Source organism: Labrus bergylta, chromosome 21, assembly GCF_963930695.1.
Source record: "Labrus bergylta chromosome 21, fLabBer1.1, whole genome shotgun sequence".
NCBI classification, from domain to species: Eukaryota; Metazoa; Chordata; class Actinopteri; order Labriformes; family Labridae; genus Labrus; species Labrus bergylta.
In genome coordinates this window covers 6,622,447-6,648,764 of record NC_089215.1, presented here as the reverse complement: position 1 = coordinate 6,648,764, position 26,318 = coordinate 6,622,447, and the positions used below count along the sequence as shown (strand labels likewise).

At 40.8% G+C, this 26,318-nt stretch overlaps 1 protein-coding gene across 3 annotated transcripts in view; it reads right to left on the bottom strand.

Annotated features, from left to right (window-relative positions):
• Positions 1-13,545: 13,545 nt before the first annotated feature.
• The window catches only part of usp54b (ubiquitin specific peptidase 54b), a 62,934-nt gene continuing 50,161 nt past the window's right edge, over positions 13,546-26,318 (bottom strand). For 2 of the 3 annotated variants that reach the window (XM_020646231.3, XM_065949591.1), the window contains 5 exons: positions 23,276-23,423; positions 19,868-20,685; positions 18,386-18,513; positions 17,926-18,057; positions 13,546-15,826 (listed from right to left, as the gene is read on the bottom strand). In XM_020646231.3, coding sequence (XP_020501887.2) covers positions 15,740-15,826; positions 17,926-18,057; positions 18,386-18,513; positions 19,868-20,685; positions 23,276-23,423 — 1,313 coding nt within the window. In that variant the 3' untranslated portion in view covers positions 13,546-15,739. Of the gene's footprint in view, positions 15,827-17,569; positions 17,710-17,925; positions 18,058-18,385; positions 18,514-19,867; positions 20,686-23,275; positions 23,424-26,318 lie in introns of all 3 variants that reach the window. The other variant, XR_010664915.1, reaches the window with a different exon arrangement.

Genomic DNA, 26,318 nt, shown 5'->3' with positions numbered 1-26,318 from the left:
ACAGAGATACAAGGCGCTGGAGGTGGGGGACAATGTAGAGGATTTTAAATGCAGGATTGTAACCAGCTAAAGAGTCATAGTGAATGAGAAGAGAATGTACGGAAGAAAAAGGAAGAGTAGGACATAAGGTGAGAGAAAAACCTCAGAGATACAGAGTTAGGCAAAGGAAGAGATCCATTATGGTTGGAGAGAGTGGATGGCCTTGGCATCAAGCATTATTGTGATGGATTAAGGGTTAGTTTCAGACTGGGGGGCCGTAATAGAAGAGTTGAGTACTTCCATCGCACACACACACATACACAGTGCTGCCAAGTGAAAACAAAAGCGGTGATTCTGATAATAATAATTGCAGTGATTACTGCTTGTTCGCATATCTCCGACCCATTACTCCCATGTTGTTTTTTCCCTACGCTTCTCTGTAGCGTGCATTCAATCTCCCCCATCTCTGCCTCTGTCAGCATGCCCATGCTGAGGAGGAGATTTCACCAGGAAATAAAACACTCCCCCTGTGCTTTGGATTCACAGATGGACCGCTGCAGAAAATGTCATCAAAACCCCTGAAAGGGAGGTCTGACTTTTACTCTGCTGAAAAGAATACCAGGTTGATGGTTCTGTGGGTGTGTGCGTGCTCACTTGTTAAACCACACTGTGAGGATTGGCAGGGCACTGTTGTTGTAAAGACATGTCGGCAGATCATCAGAGAAGGGAAAGCTGATTTGTAAGTGAGGTTAGGTGCACATCAAATTTGTTTCCCCATATGCATTCTGCAATCTTATTACCATATTCATATTTACTTTATCCATATTTACAACTGGAAAAGCTTTAGTTTTTCTACAGACAAGAGGTACAATGAGTGAGCAAAAGACAATAAGGTCATGCATTAACTGCAATAATCATGTATTTTAAGCTACCTTGCAGAAAAAGTACTTTATTTATTTCGCTGCGAGAACTTTTATACTCTACTGTCTTTAGATGTGAACATCTATTCCTTAAATAGATTCTAACTCAAAGGTCCATTTAGCATTTACTGAGCTTTTAAATTATTGTCTGTTTTCACACCTGTATGTTCTTTTCCACTCATTTGTTGACACTGGGAATTCATCCAACTCCACCATGTAGCATTGATACAAAGACTCAAATCTGTCATAACAGTGTTGGACTCAGTCGCGTCATCTTCCCTCCTAAGACACCCCCCCCCCCAACTCATGAAGATATGAATGTCTTGAAATGTTTTCAATTTTGTGGAAACTTTCCAAGCAAAGTTTAATGTTGAGGATCATATACATTACTTGTTTCTTTTTTGTGCTACCTTATACCTCTACTGCACAGTATTTAAGCTAGTTCCAGTTTAACTGCAACATTAATGAAGTACTTGTTACAAGAAATACTTCAAATAAGGCTTTTGAACAATAGTTCTTTAGAAAATATATTCCATGGCTAATCCATCAATTTATGATGCAGTAAAATTAACTCCAGCAGGAACATTTTAAACACAAAGGCTATCATTTTCAAATAAATGAAGGAGCTTAAAAAGGTTTTTAAAAAATGCATATACTGTAATACTTGATGAGGTATTTTGCTGCAAATATTTCTGTAGTTGTACTTGATAAGACAACCACTATAAAACAAAGTATTTTTATACTTTAATATTCCAACTTTTACTGTAATAAAATAACTTTTAAAGGTATCACAAAAACGATCAATAGGTGAGGAGAAGAGAAAAGGAGAATCAAAGTAGAAAACGTAATGTTTCAATGGGTGACTGAGTGAATGAATTGCTTTTTGAATGTATGAATGGAGGAGAGGATGAATGACCAAGTCTGTGCACGTGCAGGCCGATTGGGAAGTCATGGTTGCTATGGTAACAGTGCTGTATGTCTGGGATGCTGGGGCTACATGTTCTTTGGTCATTGCAGAGATAACCAACTATTAAGACTGTGCGTTATTTGTACAGAAAATTGATCTTGTAAACTTGGTGTGTTAACAAGGGAAATAACATTTAAGCTTAAGGCTTTAACTTCTTAAACCTGAGTCATAGTTTACTTTATAACAAACTCATTCAACCGAGCTGTATAGGCTAAAGAAGTCAAGGAAGTCAGACGAGAATAGATGGATGAATAAAAAAGGCGAGAGTTAGGGGTTTTCAGGGGGAAGAAGTGACGTCTGGGATGCAGCAAAGGGATGCACAAGAGGTAAAAATAACCCCCAAGTTTCTATTTATCTCCGCTGTAGTCTCCTCACACTCTCCCTCCTCCGCCGGGGTGCTATTTTTAGCCCAGAATGACTCTCCTGCAGTGCGCGTGAGCCTCTGTTTGCCACCGATCCCGCACGTGAGTCCACCGGCACGTGCGCCACTCTCTCCGTGACAGGCAGCTCGAGCGTCAGACACTACCCACACCACCGCCGCCGGTACCGACACCATGCAGCGGAGGGAGACAATGCGGAGGAGGGATATTTATAGAAAGGGGAAACATGTTTACACTTTGAACAAAACCTAACTTTTAATAACGTCAATTTTCAACCACGTTCCATACCTTACTCATCTTTATATTTTAAGGTATCCCTACAATAACTATAGTGCTACAATTCTACAATTCCCTTAGCAGACGCTTTTATCCAAAGCGACGTACATCAGAGAGTAAGTACAACACAAGCAAGGATCTAGAAAAAAGGGAACAATGTCAGTAAGAGCAAACGATCAGCTTTGAGTCTGATTGGACACACAGGTGCTGACAGGAAGTGACCAGAGGCAAAGCACAACGTTGACGGCAGTTCTTGAGAGCTTTAATCAGTATAGAAACCATCTTATAAGTCGTCGTTATCAAACAAAAACAACCGTCACTACCATCATCATCATCAATAATATCGAGACCATCATCATTAAGTTAGTATGTATTCATGAAAGAGCTGGGTCTTTAGCGTTTCCTTAAAGGTGCTGTGGTGCTGTTGTGGAGAATGTTTGTCGTCAGTGAATATGTCTGAAAATGACGAGGAGGGGTATGTAATGTAAATGCAGACTTACAAAGTGAACTATTCATTCATGGGTTCTCTATGCTATGAAGCCCATTTCTGCAAAACTTGTTTTTAAAAAGCACATGAAGAAGAGTTAAACAGGTGCTAAATATAGGCCTATAATAATAATAATTAATCCCACAAGGGGAAATTTGTTTTTACACTCTGCCTAGTTAACATGCTACACAAACATAGGCTGAAATACACACACACACATGCACAAACAGGATCCTATGGACATGCACTAATGGAGAGGTCTCAAAGTGGGTGCTCCTGAGCTGGTGGGGGGGGTTGGGTGCCTTGCTCAAGGGCACCTCGGCAGTGCTCAGGAAGAGGACTGGCACCTCTCCAGCTACCAAGCCAATTTTACTTGGTCCATGCTGGGACTTGAACTGGTGACCCTCTGATTCCCAACCCAAGTCCCTACAGACTAAGCTACTGCTGCCCCCAATATATTTCAATATATATATTGAAAGAAAGGCAGTAGGGCCTATTATTTCGCTGCGAGAACTTTTATACTCTACTGTCTTTAGATGTGAACGTCTATTCCTTAAATAGATTCTAACTCAAAGGTCCATTTAGCATTTACTGAGCTTTTAAATTATTGTCTGTTTTCACACCTGTATGTTCTTTTCCACTCATTTGTTGACACTGGGAATTCATCCAACTCCACCATGTAGCATTGATACAAAGACTCAAATTGGACGCAGAAGTTCAGGATGTGTCCATTAGTCCACTGTGTGCATGACATTAATGGAATGAAGGGGAGACATGCAAATTTAATTTTGAACACGCAGCCACATGTGCTTTCGTTTTGGACCAGAGCGTCTGCAGATGGATTCTGATCAACAAAAGATAGATAGAATGAGGTGAATAAAGCCTCGTTATATTATTTTTGCTGACATCCTCAAGAGAAGGAAATTGCTGTCTTGCCTCCCTTGTGTCGTCCTTTGAATACTAAGATACAACTAAAACTCTACAAAGGAGTTCAGCTCTAACCAAATTACGCCATCGCAACGCTGCTCAATATGTTATTAGATTGCATGCTTTCATTTGGGGAACAAAAAAGGTGACATAAAACCACTTCACTTTTGTTGTACCTTTTACCAATTAGAACATACAATTGGTAAAAAAAAAAATGGTTTGAAGCAGTAAAAATGCTGTAGCCTATTGACTAAGTAAAAGTGGCCATCAGGAACTCTTTTTTTGTGGTTGCCCCTTATTCTATTGGTGTGGAAATCTACCAACATCCATGTGTCTAAAGCATGCAAGCGCTATTGATCCTGTTTTTAATAGAAACCAGATTCCAAATAGAAGCAGTTGTTAATCGTGGAGAAGTGAAGGAGGATATAGTGTGACATTATGAAGCTAGCAACAAAGTATGCAGTCTTTTCCAATCTCTAACAAAAGTGTTCATGTGCTTTAAACAAACCGAACCTTAGCCTTTAAAATGTCCATTTTCCTCTGATGTCACATTTATGGTGAGAAGCCCAGCACTGGTGTAGCTAATGTTGTACTTCTGTGTTCAGAAGAAGCAGAATCATTCAGCAATCTGGCAAATCGATATTACATCAGCCCTTCTTGATAGGTCATCAACAACAACAAAAAAGGGAACCTTGCCATGTTTCAAGTTAAAACAACATGAACAACTTCAAACGAACTAACTAATACATAGACTATATGAAAACCCACTAGCTAGGTCAGACAACAGCTAACATTAGCATAGAGCTACTTACTAGCTTATTTACCGTTAGTATGAAGTGAATCGGAGATATAACGGTAGACTAACGCAAATAGGGGAGTCAATTGTTAGGAGATGATATGTTAGCAATGTAGAATGCTATTATTAACATTTGTGAAATGCTAGCTCGTGTTATTTATAGCTCAAAATTTAAAGATGTTGTGAAGCCCCCCCCTTCATTATCAAATATCTCTTATGGGGGCTTTTATTGAAAAATTGTGAAATGCTAACATATTGGTTGATTTCTTGCATTTACAGGCTACAACCAACGACAGAGCAGTATGACATTATACATGCATCTTGAAAATAGCAACTATTTAAAAATGGGGAAAAGCAATGTGTTTTGAAAGACACCGACCAATGAGATCTCGCTGATAGTGGTTTTGATTCTGGAGGGAAGTTACAATTAATATATTTCTGATTAGAGCAAACTCTCTACTGGTTATCCTCTTCCTAACAGAATTGCTTCACTATCTTTCTTTTTTCCCCACTCAAGGGTTTGAGTCACAAGACCACACATGCCTTCCTGCGTGACGTGTCTGGGATTTTACTCCTGTATTACCAGCATGTTTTGATTTGGGATCTATTACTTATCCTGGGATTTTTGAAGCTCATTGATTTTCAAAAGGGATTTTCTGTGTTGTGGAATTGCCCATCTGGAGTTTTCACTGGCCTATAAGATCAACAGTCGTTCTTTCCACCTCCAGGAGTTGAGCTTCCTTTTTGACATAATATCTCCTGTAGAAATCTCCTCAAGCGGTGTGTCAGATTGTAGTTGACCGGTTGGGTTACTGCATGTGCTGTCATGGGCTTTTGTACTGCTGGATTCTGTTATTAAGAACCTTTCATTAGTTATCTGAGCTGTTGTCCCTTTCATCAAAGAAAACTACAAGTTTGTGATTACTACCATCTGTAAAATGTGTATTTTTGCACAAATAAGGTATTTTGAGCCTCAGGAAGTGTGGAATTTATAGTAACATGGCCAAATCCACACAGTTCTTAGAATTTTTAATCAGCTCATCAATCTAGTGAAGACTCTTAAACTTTTTTTACAGACATGTTTTTTTTTTACAATTCATCTGACCAGGGATGAAAACGTATTTTCCAGCAGCCTCAAATCCAGCCTAATTTGCTAAGCACACTTAACATACTTAGAAAGCTAATATGCTAACAGTTAGTGTAAAAACATTATAACTACTAAAATTAAAACAGCAAAAAACATTCACCATGAACACTGTACCTGTACATAACATCAACGTTAACATGCAAATATTAGCTTTTAGCTTGACGCATTGTGCCTAAAAGAGCTGCTATCTTTGTTTAAAGCTGCATTTTAGCTGAACAGATGAGCATGTCTAACATATAAACATATTTTACTCCACATTCTTGGAATTGTGATTAAGAAGCATCACTGTTGAGAGCTGCATTTCCTTTCCCAGAAATCTGGTCTCCAGGAAAGTTTGTAATGAATGTGTATTCCATTTTCTGAGTATTTTCACAGATCACAAGGGCAGAAATTCAATTATGAATGATGAATAGTGAATTATGGATCTTGTTCGACAGGTTGCCTGGGGGAACTAAGAGCCTGATTTACTGTGAAAACACACTAAAGAGCATATAAAATCAGAAAAAGCATAATATGGGCCCTATAAAACATGTGCAAACTTGATACCACCAGCAAAAAAGTGCTATCTGATCGGCTGATGGCACGCAGTGAGGATTGCGTCTTTCATATGAGCAAAACAACATGTATTGTCCATTTAGTACGTTTGCCTTAATGAATATGCAGTATGGGGCGTTTCTGCCCTAACGTGCAAAATACTAAGAGGAGAAAATGTAAAGAACTGAAGTTAGTACACGAATTGCGATTTACAAAGCCTGGCAAAAATTGCGATGATTGTGACGGTGTCTGTATTTAACACCTTTGAAAAAAACGTGCTAACCCAGGAGACTAGCGTTACGCACAACAGGCTGCTGTTATTGAAGTTAGGAGGAGACATAGACACAATCAATCAAGGCATACAGATCACGTTATTCCCCATACATGTTAATATGTTTGTAATGACAGCAGGAAACACCATGATTAAACTATATTGTTAACTATTTTTACCCAACAAAACTGCGCCACAGAGGACACAGCTCGCACTTAATGCGCAATGTATGACAATTCATCTTCAAAAGACGGAGGGAAGAAAAGAGAGGTTTTCTTATAAGCCAAATTTTCTTTTTGTAATATTCAGTTTTATCTGCTATAACTTGAAAATACTGTACGTTTATTTGGATCTTCCGCTGATAACTATTTTGCGCTTGCAGTCATCCTGCTTTCCGTCAAAACTCTCCCATGACGTAAACCAGTAGAGCACACAAAAACTTAAATAGTACCGCCTCCACAAGGTTTGCACCTGGTGTAATTCATGCAAATTTTCTTAGTTGCACACTAACCAAACGTGCAATTCTTTGGAATGAACACGCAATTTAGTACTCTTTACTTGGGAGTGTAGTAAATCAGGCCCTAAATGTCGTAAATTGGGAGAATTAAAAAATGAAAAACGACAGACTATTTTCTGTGTAGCTAGCTAGCTAGCTAGCGAGCATGTAATTTTCAGCAAAGTAACTCTGAAGGGTGTTAAATAAAGGTAAACCCTGTGAAAGTAATCAACAGTGGTAAAGTTAAAGGTAATTAAAGTCCCTCACATTATGCTCCCAAGTCAAAATATCTACTCTAATACTTCCCTGAGGCTGTGCGTGTTTGCTAGCTTAGCATTTTGAACTGTGCAGTCATTCTGTGTTCACATGCCACTAACTGTTTGTCTTACAGACCATTGACTAAAACAGACACATTTCTTTCACGGTTGTCAGCCCCAAAGTGACTGTGATGGATGCAATCAAGCAGTTCTTCTCTCCATGCCTGTGGTACGATGATACTCTGTTTCACTTGAACAAAATCCCATCACAGCTCATTATCTCTTCTTTCTAACTCCTGAATGCTCCTGCACCATCTTTCATGTTACATGAAGTCTTAACCGAGGGAGTGCTTGAACGTCTTTTCTACATTATTGGAGCACACAGCCATGCTGGATATGTGTAGACTAACCTGGTCCCTTATTGGCCACCATGTCACTTATTTTGAAGCATTTCGCAGCATCTGTGGCGAGGGACCTTTGTATTTCTTATTCTCATGAATCTGCTCCACAGCTGTTCCTTCTTTCAGACCGACTGCTCTTTTCAAGATACACATACTCTTACTCTGTTGATGTCATTTTATTGAAGAAGGCGTGAGAGTGAGCACTCTTTTCACTTCATGCTTAATCTCAAGGTTCCTCATCACACCTTCCTCTTCAAGCTTTTTTCTAACCAACTGTGTGTTCCAAATGTTGGGAATAAAATGTCCTTTTTATTTTTATTTTATTTTAGGGCATTAACAGACTGAATCCTGTTTGATTGCAAGTGTTTTCTGGATTATTTTCCACTATTTTCAAAAGTGGAGGCAGCCTCATGTGATGCTAAATTCTCTATAGCTTTAACTGTAACCTGCTTCATTGTCCTTGAGAATCAAAAGCATCTAAATGGGCGTTAAATCTACCCTGGTGAGAGCTTTCACCAGATCATTATCACGTGGGATGTCAACCAGTTAGGTGCCAAAAGCATTCCAGTTTTGTAACTATAGGATTAGATTTATTTGATACAAAATTATTTTGAGACTTTCAAATTGCTTTCCATCAAACGTTTGTATTTGAACCATTTTAGCGTTCAGTGGACTAATAGATCGTAACAGGCAGAGTTCTTCTGTTAGTTTATACGCATGAGTAGTTGTTTGTCTTTGAGCTCCTGAGGAACTTTATTGAAGCATCAATTTTGGCGCCCCCTGTGGTCAAAGATGTGCCTCTTATCCTTTCGCTGTTCCTGTCCTGAACGTTCATAAGCCTTGCTGTCTAATGGGAAATAAGAAGAAATAAGTGCATTATATAGGCTAGCTTTAGTTTTGAAAATGTAAACAAAGGATGTTTCTGCAGCACGCTGTAACTCACTTCATACCTCACCTACCCAGGCTGAGTGGTTACAATGATTGAAAATTACAATATAGAAACTATCACAGATGTCACTGATGATCTTGTTTGCTTTGGTAGTTCATGTAGAGGCACCAGTATTAAATTCAGCCTGCTTTATAATCAGTTAAAAAGTCCTCACAGGAGCTTTAAAAGAAACACTTTTAGTGCTGAGGAATCTTCCGGCTTTTTATTGCCCCTCCAGGCAATCTAAGCCATGAAAGACAACCTTTTCTACTGAAAGTGAGTCCTATCAGATGTTATCTCTGTTCACTACACTATCTCTCTTTATTGTGTTGACCTACATCTTTTAAAACAGGCCTAAAATAAAAATAAAAAACAGAAAACACACCAATAAATGAATAGATGATGAATCCCAAAAGGATGACAGTCGTGGTTCATTATTGATAGCGCCCAGGTAAATTTACACATTTGCTCATTTCAATACATAGCAAACACACAAAAAGGATATTGTACAAATACTGAAAGAAGCCTTTAACTTCACTGAAGGCCACCTTAAACATGATGTAGAAACACTCGTGAAAAGCCAGAAATGAAAAGCGTTAAACTGTGGGAGAAACAGCTCACATTGTCTGTCAGTCTCAAGGTTAGTGTTGCACTAAGTTGTCCACATGAAAAGGACAGAGATAGAGGTGTCAAAAGGGAAAAAAAGAATGCTTGGTGTAAAGCCCAGTTTCTCACCTCTGCTTTATGCCAAATAACAGCCACTAATATGAGAGAAAAGGTTCAGAGGAGGGGGTTTACACCACTGTTTAATCAATTCAAAAGCACCACTACATTCACCATTATTATTGCCTGTCCAACCAGTCCATAAAGGATTTCTACTCCAACACCGTAGCTTTGAACTTAACAGTTTGTCTTTGTTTAATGCTTCCTTTCACTCGTGCATGAGTTTGCATGTTTCTATCTCCTTCATTATTTGTATCAGTTTGCCTGTGTTGGTCTCGATGCTTCACAAATGCTGATGACATTTATTGCAGAGACGTCTGCCTCTCCTAGCAACGTAATTAGACATCAAATTTACATGACTTTGTAGAGACACATGCAAGAATCAAGACGACTCCCAGTTTTGCACCCTTTGATATTTTCTCTGTGGTCTGTGGTTTTCTATCACAAAATCACATGGAGCGCATTATGGCCTTATACTTCATGTATATATAAACCCCCAAAGAGTAAAGGTTACTGCACAAAGCAACACTGTGTCACGTTGATGGTCTTTATAAATAAAAGCAGGGTGATGTAAACATACCAACATATGAAAGAACCATTGAATTCACTGCATCTATACTGCTGTGAGGCATTTGTGAACGATAACAGATATTGATTCATCATCTTTTCTCTGCTCTGCAGGGGTTTCCAAGGTTCTTCTTTCAGTTTTTTTTATGTAAAAAGTCTGTCAAACATGTAATTATCACCTCCACTTTAGAGAAAACGGCTGTGCATGTGAGTGAAGAGTGTGTATGTTCTTGTGTGTCAGTGATGACAGTGTGTCAATACTCCTGAATGAGTGGACGTGACTGAATTGACAGTCATGTGAAGGCATGTGAGTGTTTCACTGCTCACTGCTCACATCTAGTGGTGGAGGGACAAACTGCAAGCTGACCATCACTCATGAAATCTCACATGCATTGACAAAAAGCTGCAAAGGTACCAACTCTGTTTTTTCCACATTATACAACAGTAATACTAATATTTAGTGTATAGACATTTTCATGCAAAGAAGCAGCTCGACAAAAAGAGCAGATTTAGAAGAAGCCACAAAACGCTTTTAAAACAATTCAAATCAAATCAAATCCCCTGTGTGGTGGTCTCAACTGCTTATGAAACAATACATTCAATTGATATAGATGCCTTCAAATGACTTACAGTATAAAACGTTGAGACTATCAGGCCCAGATTGACTTCTTAGACAGTATATAGGCCTGAAACCTCTGTTGTGGTAAATACTCAAAAAGAGTAATTTGTTTGACTGTAAAAAGAAAGCTGGATGAGATTTTACTTTGTAGGAATGTACAGGACAAGCTCTTCAAAGAGACAAGAGACACTGCTATTTCCACAGGGGGGGCGCTAAATATTGACACAAACCAAAAGTCCCTCACAAGAGCTTTAAAAAATAAAGAAATAACAGGATGAAAAAAAGGGGAAAAAAAGGAAGATCCCAAACAACCAAATCAGTCGAGTTACAATAAATAAAAGAGCAAAGGCCTGCCATGTCATATTCTAAATCATTGTAATCCCATTATTTTTGATGCAGTCAAATTGGGATATTCATTGATAAACCTGTTTCTGAGGCAACTACATATAAGGGTCAAAAGCGCACTCCTTCTCTGATTAAAATCTTAACACACAAACATGATGAACCAACCTTGTTTCTGTAGTCTTATGAGTGGTTCAACATCAAGCCTGCTTTTCATAAATGACCCTTGTGACAAAAGTTGAGTATAACACCATGTGTGCCTCAAGAAGGGATGCATGAAATCTGTTAAAAACCTTCTAGTTGTGTCTTTGTTTGGCATTGAGAATTTTGTTGTGAGTAAAATATTTAGAGAGAAAAAAGAGAGTTTACCTGACACAGTGGTAACCCAGGTCCTGTAGAAACAGCAGACACACACTCTGCAAATTCATTTAACCTGGAATATAAGGTTTTAGTTCTGGTTGTGTAGTTTGTTGAACTATCGTTCCACCATTATCTCTTTTCATTGTGTAGCTAAATACTGAATAAACGCTTTCTAGCATGGAGTCAGTTTAAAATGACAAACAGGAAAAGAAAGCAACCAATGGGCTTTTAAGTGGGAGGAAACTGGACTGTACCAAGTTAAGGGAGATTGTTAATATTCAGGTGTAGAGGCTCTTCAGAGGTGGCAAATGTCATTTTTGAACAGAACTGCTGGCAAGTTTAAGACCCTGTGGTAAGATGCTGTGTTACAAACAACAATGATATATCTACATGTTATATAAATGTTGCTGCTGAGTGAGTAAAACTTAAGACAGATCAACTAAAAGTAGACAGTATTCCATAACGCCTGTTGTTAAAGATGGAAAATGGAACAAAATCTTGCACATCATTTTCAGATTGATTGAGCCCCTAGTAAGTTGAAGGTGGCTTTTCTTCTCTTTCGGCTGACTATAGAATTTTCTTGTGTTGTTTTTTTTTTCCAGTCAGAATTTCTTTGTCTGCCTGAAAAAGCCTATATAAATAAATAAACAATACATCACCTGAAGATTGCTCCTGCCTTTATGTGTTCCCCTTTCACCAATCCATCAATCTTTTACATTACTCGACCTCTGCTCCTCATCTTTGTTGTGAGCAGAAAAAATTAGAAAATCGTTTTGTAGTTTGACCCATTGACTGTATAAAAATGTTTTCGCCTTATCCCACTTTATTCTGCAACGACTGGTACTCTTTCATGAAGCTCTTTCCAAAAGGAGTAGAGACTTTTTAGCCAACATTTATACAGCGTTGGGCTGTAATAGCGCTGCAAATAGAGGCATTAGCAGTTTACTCATTTCTCGGTAGCAAAGTTGCTGTTAAAGAGGAAATATCTATTAACATAGTTTAAGTGTTTCATCGGTTATGTAGAGTAGTAGCTTCCAAACAAGCAACATTTTCCCACAACAGTTGAAGCGCAGCGGAGCACACGGTCTGAAATCAAACTTATAAGGATAAGTAAAAGACACATTCGGATGTGTATTTGTCGTGGACTATCTACTTCCATATGGCGGGGACATCTCTGTCTAACCATTGAAGCCTTTAACATCCCTTGCTGCTGGCTAATGTGCAAAGGTATTAGCATGAGTTCACTTACTGGAAATGGGTCAGTTAGTAAGTTGTTCACCTACTATCAAAGGGAAGTGAGGTACACTTTCATTTGTTTGCTTGAAACGTATGTAGGCTATGAAGCTAATAATTTGAGTAAAGAAATGTCCTAACAAGTAAACATAAATAGACTTTGACTACATAGTGTTCAATATAATAACAATAAAATAATAATAAATGAGAATTGCTTTGATGTAGCTAGCTATTTTTGCCTTGCTGCTGTAGCTTAGCTTGCTACATTTCTCCTAGGCGTAGCAAAGCTTGATTTAATGTTGAGTAACTTGTAGCTTAGCTCACTACATTTGCCTACCTTGCCCAACATTGGTTACACATTATAAGAAAGATTCACATTTCTAGCTGCCTGTAGGCCTGATGTATGCTAGCTAATGGTATTGTGCCGTCTTGCAGTATTGTCAGGATGTTACAGATGACTAACGTTTGGTAGCATACAAGCTATAGACTTTGTTGTTCTAGTTTACTAGATTAATTCTGACCCAATGTTTGCTATTGTCTTTTCAGATGTTTATCAGTTGAAAAGCTAAATTATAACAGCATTTCAGCTTGGCAGCCTGAGTGTGAGGTCAGGGGAAAATGGCTACCGGTTGAACATTGTGAATTGGGGAAAATAACGTGGCTAGCAACATGAGGCTACATTAGCCGCTGCTAGAATAACACACATGAATTCAACTGAAATGGGGTTCATTGTGATGCATTGTGGGTGATGGAGACAATTGGTGAATGGTAAACAGGAAAACTCCTGTTACTGTGCGTCAATGTTAAGCCTTTTAAAAACTGTTTTTTATGAATGGCAGTGTTATAGCAAAAAGGTAAACCTCGGGAATATTTTTGGAGAGGACTGTCAGGCTTCTTTTTTTCTGATCTTGCCACAAACAAATGACAACACACACTTTGTACGGTGGTTACGCCCCCTGTGGGAGTGCATTGGTAATAACTTTATTGCAAAAATACAGGTTCCCTCTTTCCCCGAGCAACACCACCCAGAGTTGACACGCAGTCTACAAACACCCACAAACAATGAGCCCTCTGAAGTTAATCCTCACCTCTGTCTGTCTCCTCTACCATCACATCATTCACAAACACACACTTTCATCCTTTGGTCTACATTCATTCGCTCTCTTTCTCCCTCTTTTCTCCAGCCTCGTTGCTCTCTTTTTGCATTCCATTGGTTAAAACATAGTAGTAGATGCAGAACAACAAAGTTCACCAGCAGCATTAAAACATGAGATCTCCTCCTCCTTCTCTCCGAGTCTCTGCCGGAGTCCATGAGAGTGCCAGAGGGTGGCTGTGTCTGCCTCCTGCACTGTCTCTGATACAGGAAATCGTGAGGGAAGGTTGATTTGCATAGCGGACTCATGCGCTACAATTGGCTACATTCTCCCACATCCAGAAACCCCAAAAAAACAAACAAAAAAACCCAACAAAATCTGAACATAAATGAAAGTATAAACAGCAACTTTAAATACCCTCTCTGAGTTAAGTGCCAACCTTTGGTTTAGTAACGATCAATCAACATCAGTAAATTCTTGGAGAACTTTACATTGGCCAGTTTTGTTATTTTTTGTATAATTTCATAGAATAAAGCATATAGTAAACATACTCTACACAAGTCAAAACGCTCCTCAGTAAAGGGGGAAGTAATATATGTTATTATTGTTCATTAATATATAATAACTGTTCATACAACTGAGGAATGGTTGACATCTCTGAAGAAGTAGCTCCCTGGCTGAAAATATACCTCTAATACATATATATCATATAAAGCATAATCATAGTGGACTGTCTCAGGCTGAACATGAGCATTTTCTATTCACAACTGAGGTCTCCAAACCAGTTTCATTGAAAGTAAAACGTGTGAATTCATAAGTGCCACTAAAGTTCACCTGAGGCCGTTAAGGTAAACAAACACAATCAACATCTCTCCTGCAGCTCTTCGGTCCAAAAGCCTTCAAAAAGTGCACTTCTTTCAGGTACCCTTGCAAAGCGCACTTGAGTCGTTCCCTGTTTAAGAGAACGGTTTCCTAACCTACAATTTTTCCTTCAAGACTTTCCTCCCCTTGTTGGCCTATTTCTGGTGCTACTGTTTCCTGTTTCGGAAGAAAATGAAGCAAGCGCGAATCAAAGGGAGCCAGAAGGAAAGAAAGAAAGGAACAAGAAAAAAGAAGCGCTTTTCTTGTTTAATCTCCCGGTAGAAACGGGAGAGCTGTCATTAGGTCGGCGAGCGGTTTGGGGGGTGGGGGTGGGGGGTGGGGGGGCGGAAACTCCAGCTAGACACTTGTGAAGTGCACTCCACTTCTATTTGAAATGCAGACATGAGGAAGTACCACTTTAAAGTTTATCAATATTTCGTTAATTATCATTATCAACATTCCATAAGGTCTTATTAATTAACATACAGGTTTCATACATGAGTTTTTCTGTACATGACTTTTAGTTAATAGAAAGTTCGGTCTCGGGCGGGTTTTCACTGTGCGCGCACACAGGAGAAAGAAAACAAAGAAACCCAGAAAAACAAGAAGAGAAAAAATATGGCTGTCCATCTGAAATAGACCCAGTTCGGCTACGTGTGCGTCCAACGAGAAATGCCCGTGAAGAAAGAGGAAGAGGCGTGGCTACTTAATAAGAGCCTCTCCCCTGAGATGAGGGTCCTGCTGGAGGAGTCTGCAGGATTATCCGGGTCCAAATCAGACCTGGTCAGAGAAGGGAAACCCTCAGAAACCTCAGGGGGAGACGAGAAACAGTCCCGGGAAGAAGGGGGGAAGGTTGAGGTTGTAGTTTGGGGTCAGAGTGACTGCATAGACAGAATAGTAGGTCAAAGGAAAGGAAGGGAGGTAGGTAGGGAGGGAGGAAGGCAAGGAGGGTCTAAGCAAGGTGCTGCAGGCGCTGAGGGAGGCTCTACGTCAGTGCAGATGTGTGCGTGCATGTTTTTGCGTGTGCATGTTGTTTGAGTAGGAGGAGGAGGAGGAGGAGGAGGAGCAGGTTGGAGGTTAGTTTGATCCTCCTGGCCTGATTCCAGGTCCGTCATAGCGGGGCTGAAGAGAACCCCTTAGCCGCTGGCCCCTCTTTGAGCCGGACGGGGTGATGTTAGTGAAGCAGAGCGGGACTCTGGTCAGAGGAGAGCTTGACCCCTGTCAAACACAGCCAGAAACTCCCTGCACCGCCAGACAGCTCCTGCACAGGAGGAGGGAGAAGGCAGTGAGCCAGAGATCAAATGAGCATGAGGGCGCACCTCAGATTACACAAACAAAAGGTTATTACTGTAAGTGGATTACTTTGAAATGGTTGATTTAATAAGAAATACCATTTAGCTGTCCACAAATGTCCTGAGTTGTGCATGGACTTTTTTTTTTACGGGTAGAGAATTTGTTTCTTGACATCTCAAAACTTCTTAATTGGCTAGAGCATCAGAGACATCATCACACACGTCAACCGTTTACATTTTATTCCAGAAGATTTGATAAATTATATTTGAATCAAATTTTCATACCCTTTGCTGAGGCAAAACACAGACTCATTAAGGAAATAAATCTATCTCGAGACTTTTTTAAGGGGAGCACATTTTTTATTCCAAATGATCCATTTCAAATTCTAAAGGTCTTCTGCATCAATTTAAGACATGCTCCTTTAATTTATCATCGGAAACGTATTCTTGGCAGTCACTTAAGACAAAGTTCTGCGAATGACTGCACACCAGAAGAACTATTCCAGTACAGGCTTGCTACTCTCAAAGACATTGAAACAAAGAAAAATTCATGCAAAACATGAGAAGCAACAACTTCCCTTCATCAGTATCAGCAACAAGCCTTCAGCTATTTTTCCAATAATGAAGAGTAATGTTGCTCATTCACTATGTTTCAAACCTGACTTTAAGCTCCACATATACAAACATCATCATCATCACAGTGTCCTTGTTTCTGAACATGCATTTGCATTTGAAGCTGGATCAGTTTTTTTATTTCAATGTCACAGTTTGATGGATTCAATGTGAGAACTGCTTCTATCTAATCCTGGTTTTTGGATGGATGTGGCGTTTGCATGCACTGATCCTTTAAAACCTGATCATAACAAGGATAATGTTGTGCCAGTCAACATGCTCACTGATGAAGACAAGACAGCTGTTAACATGGGGGGGGGGGGGGCGGGGATATTATGTTCTGGAGATCAGTTAAACTACTTTTTTCATTTGTTTTCACCTCACATCCAGAATCTGACATCTGATTTTAGGTGCAGCGTCACCTTGGTGATTTGTTTTCTTCTCTTTTATATTTCTAACAGACTTTTTTCCTGGTTTGCCTGTTATTTAGTCGCAAACACCTCAGGCAGCCTCACAAATGTGATTTCCAGCTTTCAGCCGAAGCAACGGCTCCCAAACTGATATACTGCGTATTTATTCTGAAAACGTTCTTCCTGTTGTCAGTGTTTCATTTGAAGTTTGCTTCATAGCAGCTGTTTCTTCACTAGTTTTCTGCTATTTTATCATCTTTCTGCCTTTCTTTCTAGATTTCATATATTTTAAGTTTTTTGCATTTATTGTCTTATTTTAAAGGATATCTGTTCACTGAGTTGAGGAAGAACATGCTGGTAATATCTGCAGGAAGTTTTAACTAAATTTGACACATGACAGATTTGCTGAGGGATGAAAATAAACTCTTGGCTCTCCACAGCAAACACAAATCAGTGCACTTCCCCGGGATATAGCCATGTAAAAATAGGAGCTTAGCCTACTTTTGTACTTGATAAGTCTAGTATGCCAAAAAAATAAAATGTTTGCCCAAAATTGTTGTACAAATATATTTACTTTTCTCATCAGACCGTATTTAAACCATGCACACTCCTACAGTGTGAAGCAGATGAATGGTACTTTGCTTTAAATATCATAAGTGTAACGTCATGTGAGCTCAGCGCAGTGTTTACCTGTGAAGCGGTGGAGGGAGGTGGTGATGAGAAGGTGTTGGTGATGAGGAGGATGAAGGAGATGATAGTGGTGGAATAGCAACAGGGACTCAGAAGAGAGGAAGTAAGCAAGGCGAGGCACTGACATCAGCCTGCTTCACCTTAGAGCGAGAAAGAGAGAGAGGACAGGAGAGAGGCAAAGAGAGGACGACAGGTTGGAGATCGAGAAGCAGGACAAAAGGAAGAACAAGACAAACAGCGAGGAGAAGAGAGCACAGGGAAAAGCAATGTGTAAAGTGCCAAGGCGGGACAACAGCCAGGTGCAGTTCAACAGCAAGGCCACAAGAGGGCAGCAGAGCACTGAAAGTCGCACTCACAAAGCTGCGGGTTGCAGTCAGGCGGCTGCGGCGCGGGGTCACTACTGTGCCACTCAGGCTGCGTCCAATTCGTCTCAGGTTCTCCCCATCATCAGGCTCCGCCCCCAAACGCAGATCCCGCAACATCATTGGCTGCAGAGGGAGAAAATGTTTGTGAGTGCCTGGAAAATGTATCTATTGTCATATGAGGGGTTTCTTTTTCTTTCTTTTTTTTAAGATTTCTTTTTTTGGCTTTTTGTGCCTTTATTGGAGAGATAGGACAGTGGATAGAGTTGGAAATCAGGGAGAGAGAGAGAGTGGGGAAAGACATGCAGGAAAGGAGCCACAGGCTGGACCAGAACCTGGGCTGCTCGCTTGGAGGACTACAGCCTCCATACATGGGGCGCACGCACCAACCACTGCGCCCACAAGCGCCCCCCCATATGAGGGGTTTCTGTTAGAATGAAGACGCTAACACTACCTTGTTGAGGTAGGTGGGGGTGCTGGTGCAGTCTGCCCCGTACACGCTCCTCTCCATGTCTGCGTTGGGGGTCTTGGAGCGACCCTGCCCTCCCACCCTGGATATGAGCTTCTCTGAGGGGCTGCAACCTGAAAACACACACATACCAGGCTGGAGGTAAAAAATGAGGGTCTCTATAAACAAGATACCCATCAATTTTAATGGAAGATTTTAAAGAACCTAAACTTGAAATGTGAGAAGGTCATATGGAAGAGCCCACTGACGCATTTACATATTTACTATCATTCTGTTCAAGCCATTTTTTAAGTCATTTTTAATCAACACAATCTATGTTTTGTGCATCAATTCAAACACAGTATCCTGAAATGTGTCCTTGAACAGTTTGAATTAATCTAGGATTAAATTGTGTTGGTCTATCTCGTGAAGTGGGTGATGTAGGACGTACAGTATGATCGAGCCTTGAGAAGAGAATATCCTGTGCTACGTTTGCTCAGCATGACTATTTATTAGAAAGTCACACGATGCTTCAGTCGCTCTGGACCGTGTCAAACGTGCCCTCAGAGCACACTTGACAATTTTCTTGTCCCTGGTCTACAATTCAATAAAAAGTTTGTGTTACAGCATGTCTAAGGCTTTTCAAGATGCTTGGCAGAAAAGTAATTAAAGCAATAAAATGTAGAAAATCCATAGCTGGAAATTCCAATGAGCAGATACCATTCTGTTTTGTAAATCAACATTTCTGCAAAAATACTCTTAACATTAGAATTAAACTGCCAATTGAAACCTAAAAGGACAATGTATCTCCAAAGACTTCCCTTATTAGCTCATTCTTTGTGCAGTGTTTTGTCTGAGAAAAAGCATATGGAGAGTACATTCAAACGTGGGGGGGGGGTGTTATAATGCACAGCAGCAACACACACTGCAAACCCACAACCTTCTTAAATACCAAATGCACAGTAGTGTGTAGTTAGGGAAACAGCCGAAGTTTCTGGCTTGTTTTCAATAAAGAGCAGGGAAAGTCCGAGCAAAATGATGCTGAACTAGGTTTAAATAAAATGCTTATAACATGAGGTTGGTTCATTTAAAGCCTTGTCTCTAGTAATCAATCAGGAATCACATCAATGTTCATACCAAACATGAACTTAAATAACAGCTTTTATTTTTAGCAGACAAACAGTTTTGGGTTTTTTTCAGTTCATTGACAGCATCCATACATTTCTCTTTGTTAGTATGCACTTTCCAAACCAAACTTAGTGTCTATAAATAATAATTATTATGATAATAATTTTGATTTGACCTCTTGGTTAATCCACCATGTGAGAAGATTCACTTTTAAATAATAACAATGACTTGTTAACGTGTGAGCTCAGAATATCTGCTGGATGTTTAATTCACTGCTTGTGCATAACTGATTGTGTGCGCGCGTGTGTGTGTGTGTGTGTGTGTGTGTGTGTGTGTGTGTGTGTGTGTGTGTGTGTGTACCTGTTCTTCCAGCCAGCAGACTGGCCTGGTAAAGAGAGTCAAGTTCCGACAGCTCAGCCTCTTCCCGGTCACAGAAGGCATCTCTGTGTTGCCCTGGGGCATGCTGGGAGCTGTAGTGCCCGGGAGAGGACTGGCAACTGAAGCTGTAGTGCGGGCTGGATGTCTGCGGCCTGATGGGGACGCAGCGGTCTGGGGGCGTGTCATACGGCGTCACCACAGCATCGGGACGGTCCAAACTCCAGGAGGACCAATGGCGCGTCCCGCTGTCAGCGGCGGCTCCCTGCAGAGGCCAATGCTGCGCGGCGCCCGAGGGGGATTGGGGCTGGGGGGGTTGCCACAGAGGCGCAAGAGGTTTTCTTTGCCCCGAGGCTTCCAGAGGGGCAGATGGGGGAGGATTGGAGGTGGGGAGGGGAGGGTGTGTGTGTGTGGGTTCTAGGTGTGTGTGGTGTGCGGCATGTGTGATGTGTGTATCCCAGAGACGTAGAGGAAGCGACGGCAGAGAGATGGCTAAGTGCTTCCCCAGAGGTCTGACACTCACCCCCCCTGCCTGCAGCAGCTCGCACAGCCTCACCCCTGTCCCCTCATTCCGGTCCTCGCCTTCCTCCCCTCTCCTTCCCACGCATCCACCTTCCTCCTCCTCTTCCTCCTCTCCTTGGCAGGAAGGGGCGCACGGGTGAGGGATGCTGAGGGTGAGCGGGGGCCGATAGGGTGGAGGAGGTGGGTCCTGGCCCAGAGCAGCGTCCTGGTTGGGCGTAGCCTGGTCCTCTTCCTCCTCCTGATTGGGCGTCAGCAGTACTTGGACCGGGCCAGGCTGTTCACTGGAGGACACAGGAGAGGGAGGGTGTCACTCAGCAGGCAGCACGGGGCAACAGATCCAAAAAAAAAAACAAAAAAAACACAGAGCTGCTCTGACGTCAGGTGAGTTACTGCATAGAGGGAAGGTCACAACAGTAGGCCAGGATAAACAAGCAGAACACGCACGCACGCACACAAATACTCAAAAAGCTACAAACACACAATGATGCAGCCTGTGCAAGCATCGCTTTGTGTATGGTGATAACACAAACATGCTGCTCATGAGTCAGCCACAAAGCAAAGCTCCTCTGATCAGCTGCACATTCACCAAACTTCACTTTCTGATTAAAACAATCCAAAAAAATGTGTTTTAATCTGATTATAAAAAAAACAAAAAACAGCAGAGGCACTGATGCAGTTTATCAACACTGAGGATAAATGTGGCCTCCTCAGTCTGGAGTCATTCAGCCTCAGCGGGCCACTATATCACCTTATTGATTTACATACATTGATATGATATATGTTGAACATTAGAGGATCCTCTCTGCAGAGACGTGCTACACATTCTTCACAGTGGCAGTGTGTGTGTGTGTGTGTGTGTGTGTGTGTGGTAAACTTGTGTGTGTTGGTATGTGCAAACAGCAAGTCTGTAAATTTGTGTGTCTATTTAAAGACAGCATGCACAAACCTGTGCGTGCGTCTGTGTGTGTCTACGTGAGTGCCAACCCCCCATCCCCCATGTTAACTCTCGCCCGTCTCTTTTCAGCCTTAGTAATTACCCAGCAGGCTTTGCAGCGGCAAGCTATAAATCAGAGGCTTGTGTTGATCAATAGAGGAGAGGAGGGAGGTAATAAAAGAGGCTGAGCACTGAGCTTCTCCTCCTCCTCTTTCCTTCCCTTCATCCTGCCGTTAACAGTTTGGATTTACAGTTGATTAATTTTGAACTAATTTCGCTCGTGTTAAACTGAAGTCTAATGAAACTGCGAGTGAACCTGACATTATATAACCGAGTTCTAGCGAATCTAATCATAGCCTCTACCTGAGTAATAACCATCAATTCAGCCGTTTCAAATTGCCGCTGCAAAGTCTAATGGGAGAATGTAAAAGTTAAAACTATAATGACCTTTTGATGACCTTTAAGACACATAAGGGAATTTCTCATCCCCACATTTCTAACTTGCTCACTTGGTATGAACCTAAGAACCTGACAGTTTGACCTGAGATCCTCGATGATATAAACCAGAGGAGAGTGGGCCCTCGGATCTGGAATTACGAGGACTAATACATTATTCATGAGTATGTTTTTTAATTAGTGTAAAATCCTTTCAAATTCAGAACCGTGGTGATGTCTGTACTTTGGAATGAGGATTCATATCTAGATAGCGCATCTACAGGTTTCTATCAAAAACCAAAAACTTGAAGAAGAATACGAATTTCTAGTTTCTTGACCACCTGAAGTTCTCCTACAAAAAAGGAAGAAGAGGATGGGGGGCTGTGGCTGTGTAATCCTCCTCATTGCTATGGTATTCTCACACAACTTCTGAAAACCTCCTGAACTTTCTCGGTAAGCTGCATGTTTGAGCAGACAGATGTTTTTCACCCCAATAATACCCGTCTGTCAGGGAAAGTCTCCCGCCATGAAGTGCAGATGTGAATAAGCGACTAAGGAATATTTCAGGGGCGGCTTGTCTGCACATTTTCTAGAAAGCATGAGTGAAAAAAAGCCTCTCTGATCAATGTTTTCTCTTTTCAGGTGGTTTGATTCATCATTCAGTTTGGTAAAATCCCAGGAAGCTTTGAAAACACGATGCCCGTTACATCTTTTTTAAATTATGAATTTGAGTTGGTCCCTTACTCAGGTTATAAATGAGCTTATAAAAAAAAAGACTTTTTTAACCATGCAAAGCCACAACTTTCACACTGACGCTCACTTTCTCTTCTCTCAAGCATCAGAACTGACACATCAGGAGGGAACCGTCACACAAACACATCAGCAGAGACGAAAAACAACAAAGAGGATTCCAAACAGGATCTGTGACTGCAATCGCACCGCAGAACATAGAAACACAGTCGAAGACACACACACACACACACACACACACACACACAGACTGCAGCTTTCCAGTGCACAGAAGGACCGATCAGCAGCACAAAAAGAGCAGAGGGAAGCCTTGGCAGCACACGGCTACAAAGAGCAACACAACAACAATGAGGGGAGGCAGTGAAGCACAGCGAAGCAGAGAGAAACTCTCTCCCTTTTAATCTCAATGGCAACACATAGCCCAGCAAAGCAGGTTTTTTACTGCACTGCAACAAACACACAAACACACAGAGGCTCTGAAGTTACTGTATAAAGTCAAGTGTGTGTTTTTTAGAGCACACACACATTCAGACACACATACAGCAGGATTTGAGAGTGGAGTGCTTGGGGTTACAAATACAGTGGGTTGGGGGGATTTATTTTGGCAGCCAGAGCTTGAGACACACACATGAGTCCTGAGTTTAGGGACAGCTAGAGCTGAGGACACACACAAAGTGAGGGAGGGAGGGGATCTCAGAGGTTTTGAGACAGGCACCTGCTTCGGACACATAAGGGGTGGACACTGGTGGTACCTGTGAGGACCCTGTGGTCGGGCGCTTCCTGTCTCCCGTTCCATTTCCTGTTCCTGCCCGCGTTTGATTGGGCCCCCAGTGCTCCTCATGCACGCAGCTACAGCCAATCCACTATGAGCGCTAGCCTCATGCAGGGGTCTGAGCACAGCTGAGGATGTTAACAACAGAGCGGGAGATAAAAAAGAGAAAAGACAGAAAGATATAAGGACAGAGTGGTGAGAAATGAAAGAGTGAAAGTGGAGTTTAAAGGAAACAAAAAAGAGACAGAAACACAATATGAGGGTAAAGAACAGGTGAGACCAAAGAGAGAAAACAGAAGCAGAACAGAAGGAGTGGTTATGAGGGGGCTGGCATGCATTACGCTCGTCTAATGTTACTCAATATGTGTGTGTTGATTTAATACATGAATGCAGTTGCAAAGTGGGAGGATTTATTTTGTGAATCCTAACATCAGTGTTAGTTGTTTGTTTTTTTTTTCTATAAGAAATAGTGGGAGAAAGAAGCAAACATACTTTAAAACTAGTCAACAAAAAAATTCCAAGTTGCTTTTCGCTAAAAACGTGCAAAGCCTGAGCTTAAAATTCAGTTGTTTGCGCTGCTAATAACGAGCTACATTAGCCTCAGATAAAGCTTTTTAGAAATGGTCACATTCAGATTCTGGTTTGATTCTAGATGAATTAAGTGACTATTTTATTTTCCTTCCAAAATACAATCAAGATATAATTCCAAGCCACTTGCTAGAGCGATTTGCAACTTCCTAGCTAGGCTACATGTAGCTATCTTAAGCTAACCATTCTCTGTGACACAAAGCTGACTATCATTAATTTATCTTAAAAACTAGATTATTTATCAAAAAAAATTAATTACACATATAGTAACGTATGGATAACAACCTAATTTCATAAGTAATAAAATTAACCTTTACTTATTTAAGTACCCTCAGGTGTTTATTTGGTCTGACGTGACCAGTAGCTTATGATGGCTAATGTTAGATAACGCTAGCTAGCTAACAAAAACGTTAACACTCACTATGCTTCTTTGTGTTAAATCATATTGAGGCTTTATCATTAGAAGTAAAAAAGTGGATATTTTATAGTATGAAAAATAATCCAACATTTAGCATCTCCTCCCATTTAGCAAAGTTCTACTGTTAATGCATCAATATGTGAATTTGTACTGTTGTTAGTTAATCCAAAAATCGATATTAGAAAAGGTGAATAGCAAAGTTGAGGCTACGTTCATCAAGCCAAAGACACCAGACAGGGAAAAAAGACAAAATGTTTTTTTCTCCAGACAGTTCTATGTGCCCGGCTTTGTGAACGCGTTTTAAATGATGTTAGTTTGTTATAAAAATATGAAAAAGAGGACAACAAAAGAGCAGCCATCCCCCATCTTGGCTGGAGTTTACACATTTCTGATTGATGGAGACAGAATAGAAGAAGACTGATGGCAGCTCTGTTGTTGTTGTTGTTGGCTGTAACGTCCTCTAAAACACTGAGGCAGATTGTTCGAGTCCGCCCGAAACCATCGATACGGACGTAGGAAAACCAAATTCTGTTACGTAACCGCACTGATAGTGAGGCCATCTGTTCGTTTGCAAGTCGTCCTTTCACTTCATCAAGGTTGAGTGTACTCTCTCAGGGGTGGGTGGGTGTGTGTGTGTGTTTGTGTGTGTGTGTGTCAGGTACATGAGGCTAAACACACTGAAGCTGACACAGTAGGAAAGACAGGACACAACATTATAATCCCTGATACAGATTTAGTTAGTGCTGAGCTCGGGGGGAAAAACCAGCACACCTGCAGTTCATACATGGATCTTTTTCACACACATACAAATATACACATACACACACATTTTTCAAAAATAGTAACACACACACACACACACACACACACATACACACAGATTTGTGGATTCATGGACAAAATATGCATAAAAGAAACAGGCATACATAAAAACTATCGGGCCAAAAGTCTAATCTGTCAGAGTCTAAAGTCAAGGCTCTTATCATTCTAGTCACGCAACATATCTGCAAAGTGCAAGTCGGGATACAAGTTTTTCAGGGTCTATCGTTAAAATGACGCAGCATGTGATAACTTTTCTTTTAAGCAGAGTAATCCTGTAAATTGTGTGGTTAAGATCTCAACGCGTTGTGTGATTAAACATAACATGTTATGGGTTTTCTACTTTAATTTTCAGGAATTTAATATATTGCCTCTAAGTATAAAGTAAACCTCACAGCTATTCTGCCCATGTACAGTCTCAAGAAGCGGAGATTCAAGAGTCTGTTGAGGCCCTAGGCAAACATTGATTTGTGGCCCTTCCAACCAATATTATATCTACCAGTGTCCCGATGCTCTTCATCTTTCTTTTTCCCTCCCAGACATAATTCCTCTTCATTTTCGTTCAGTGACGAACTTTGGTTCTTGCAAGAATATTACAGGCAGTGTGTGCTGTCAGATGGGGCCCCATTAGGGAGGTTTCCTACTGTCATTGCAAAATTTGCTAATTTTGAGCTATTGCTGCAGTTTTACGTTTGTCAGCCTTCGGGGGCCCCTTACTGGCCTGGGGGCCCCAAGCAGTTGCCTGCCTTGCCTGTTGACAAGCAGCGCCTCTGGCCTCAAGTAACGGCAATTTTGCAATTTTGCACAGTAATTCTAACTACTGATAATTATTAAAACAGAAAAACTATGTAAGAGGTTATTTAGCAGAAGTCTCTTTGGTTACAGGATTAACACAGGTTTTAGTCATTTTGAATAAAGAGATGAACTCATGGTACCTTCATCAGCTCTACTGAGAGCATCAGTTTCTTAAAACAAAAGTTTATTGTTCATTGAACCCATTTTATTTAAGACTTTAACAAAATGTATGGACCACCAGAGTGACATTGGTACTGAAGGAGCCACACAGTCACAGGTGTGAGATAACACCTGATATCAGACCTGACTGGAAAAACAACAATGCAAAGAATGCAAAGGCTGAGATATAAACATAGACTGTAGGTCCATGGTAAGGTTGTCAACATTTCTTCGATACGTTTGG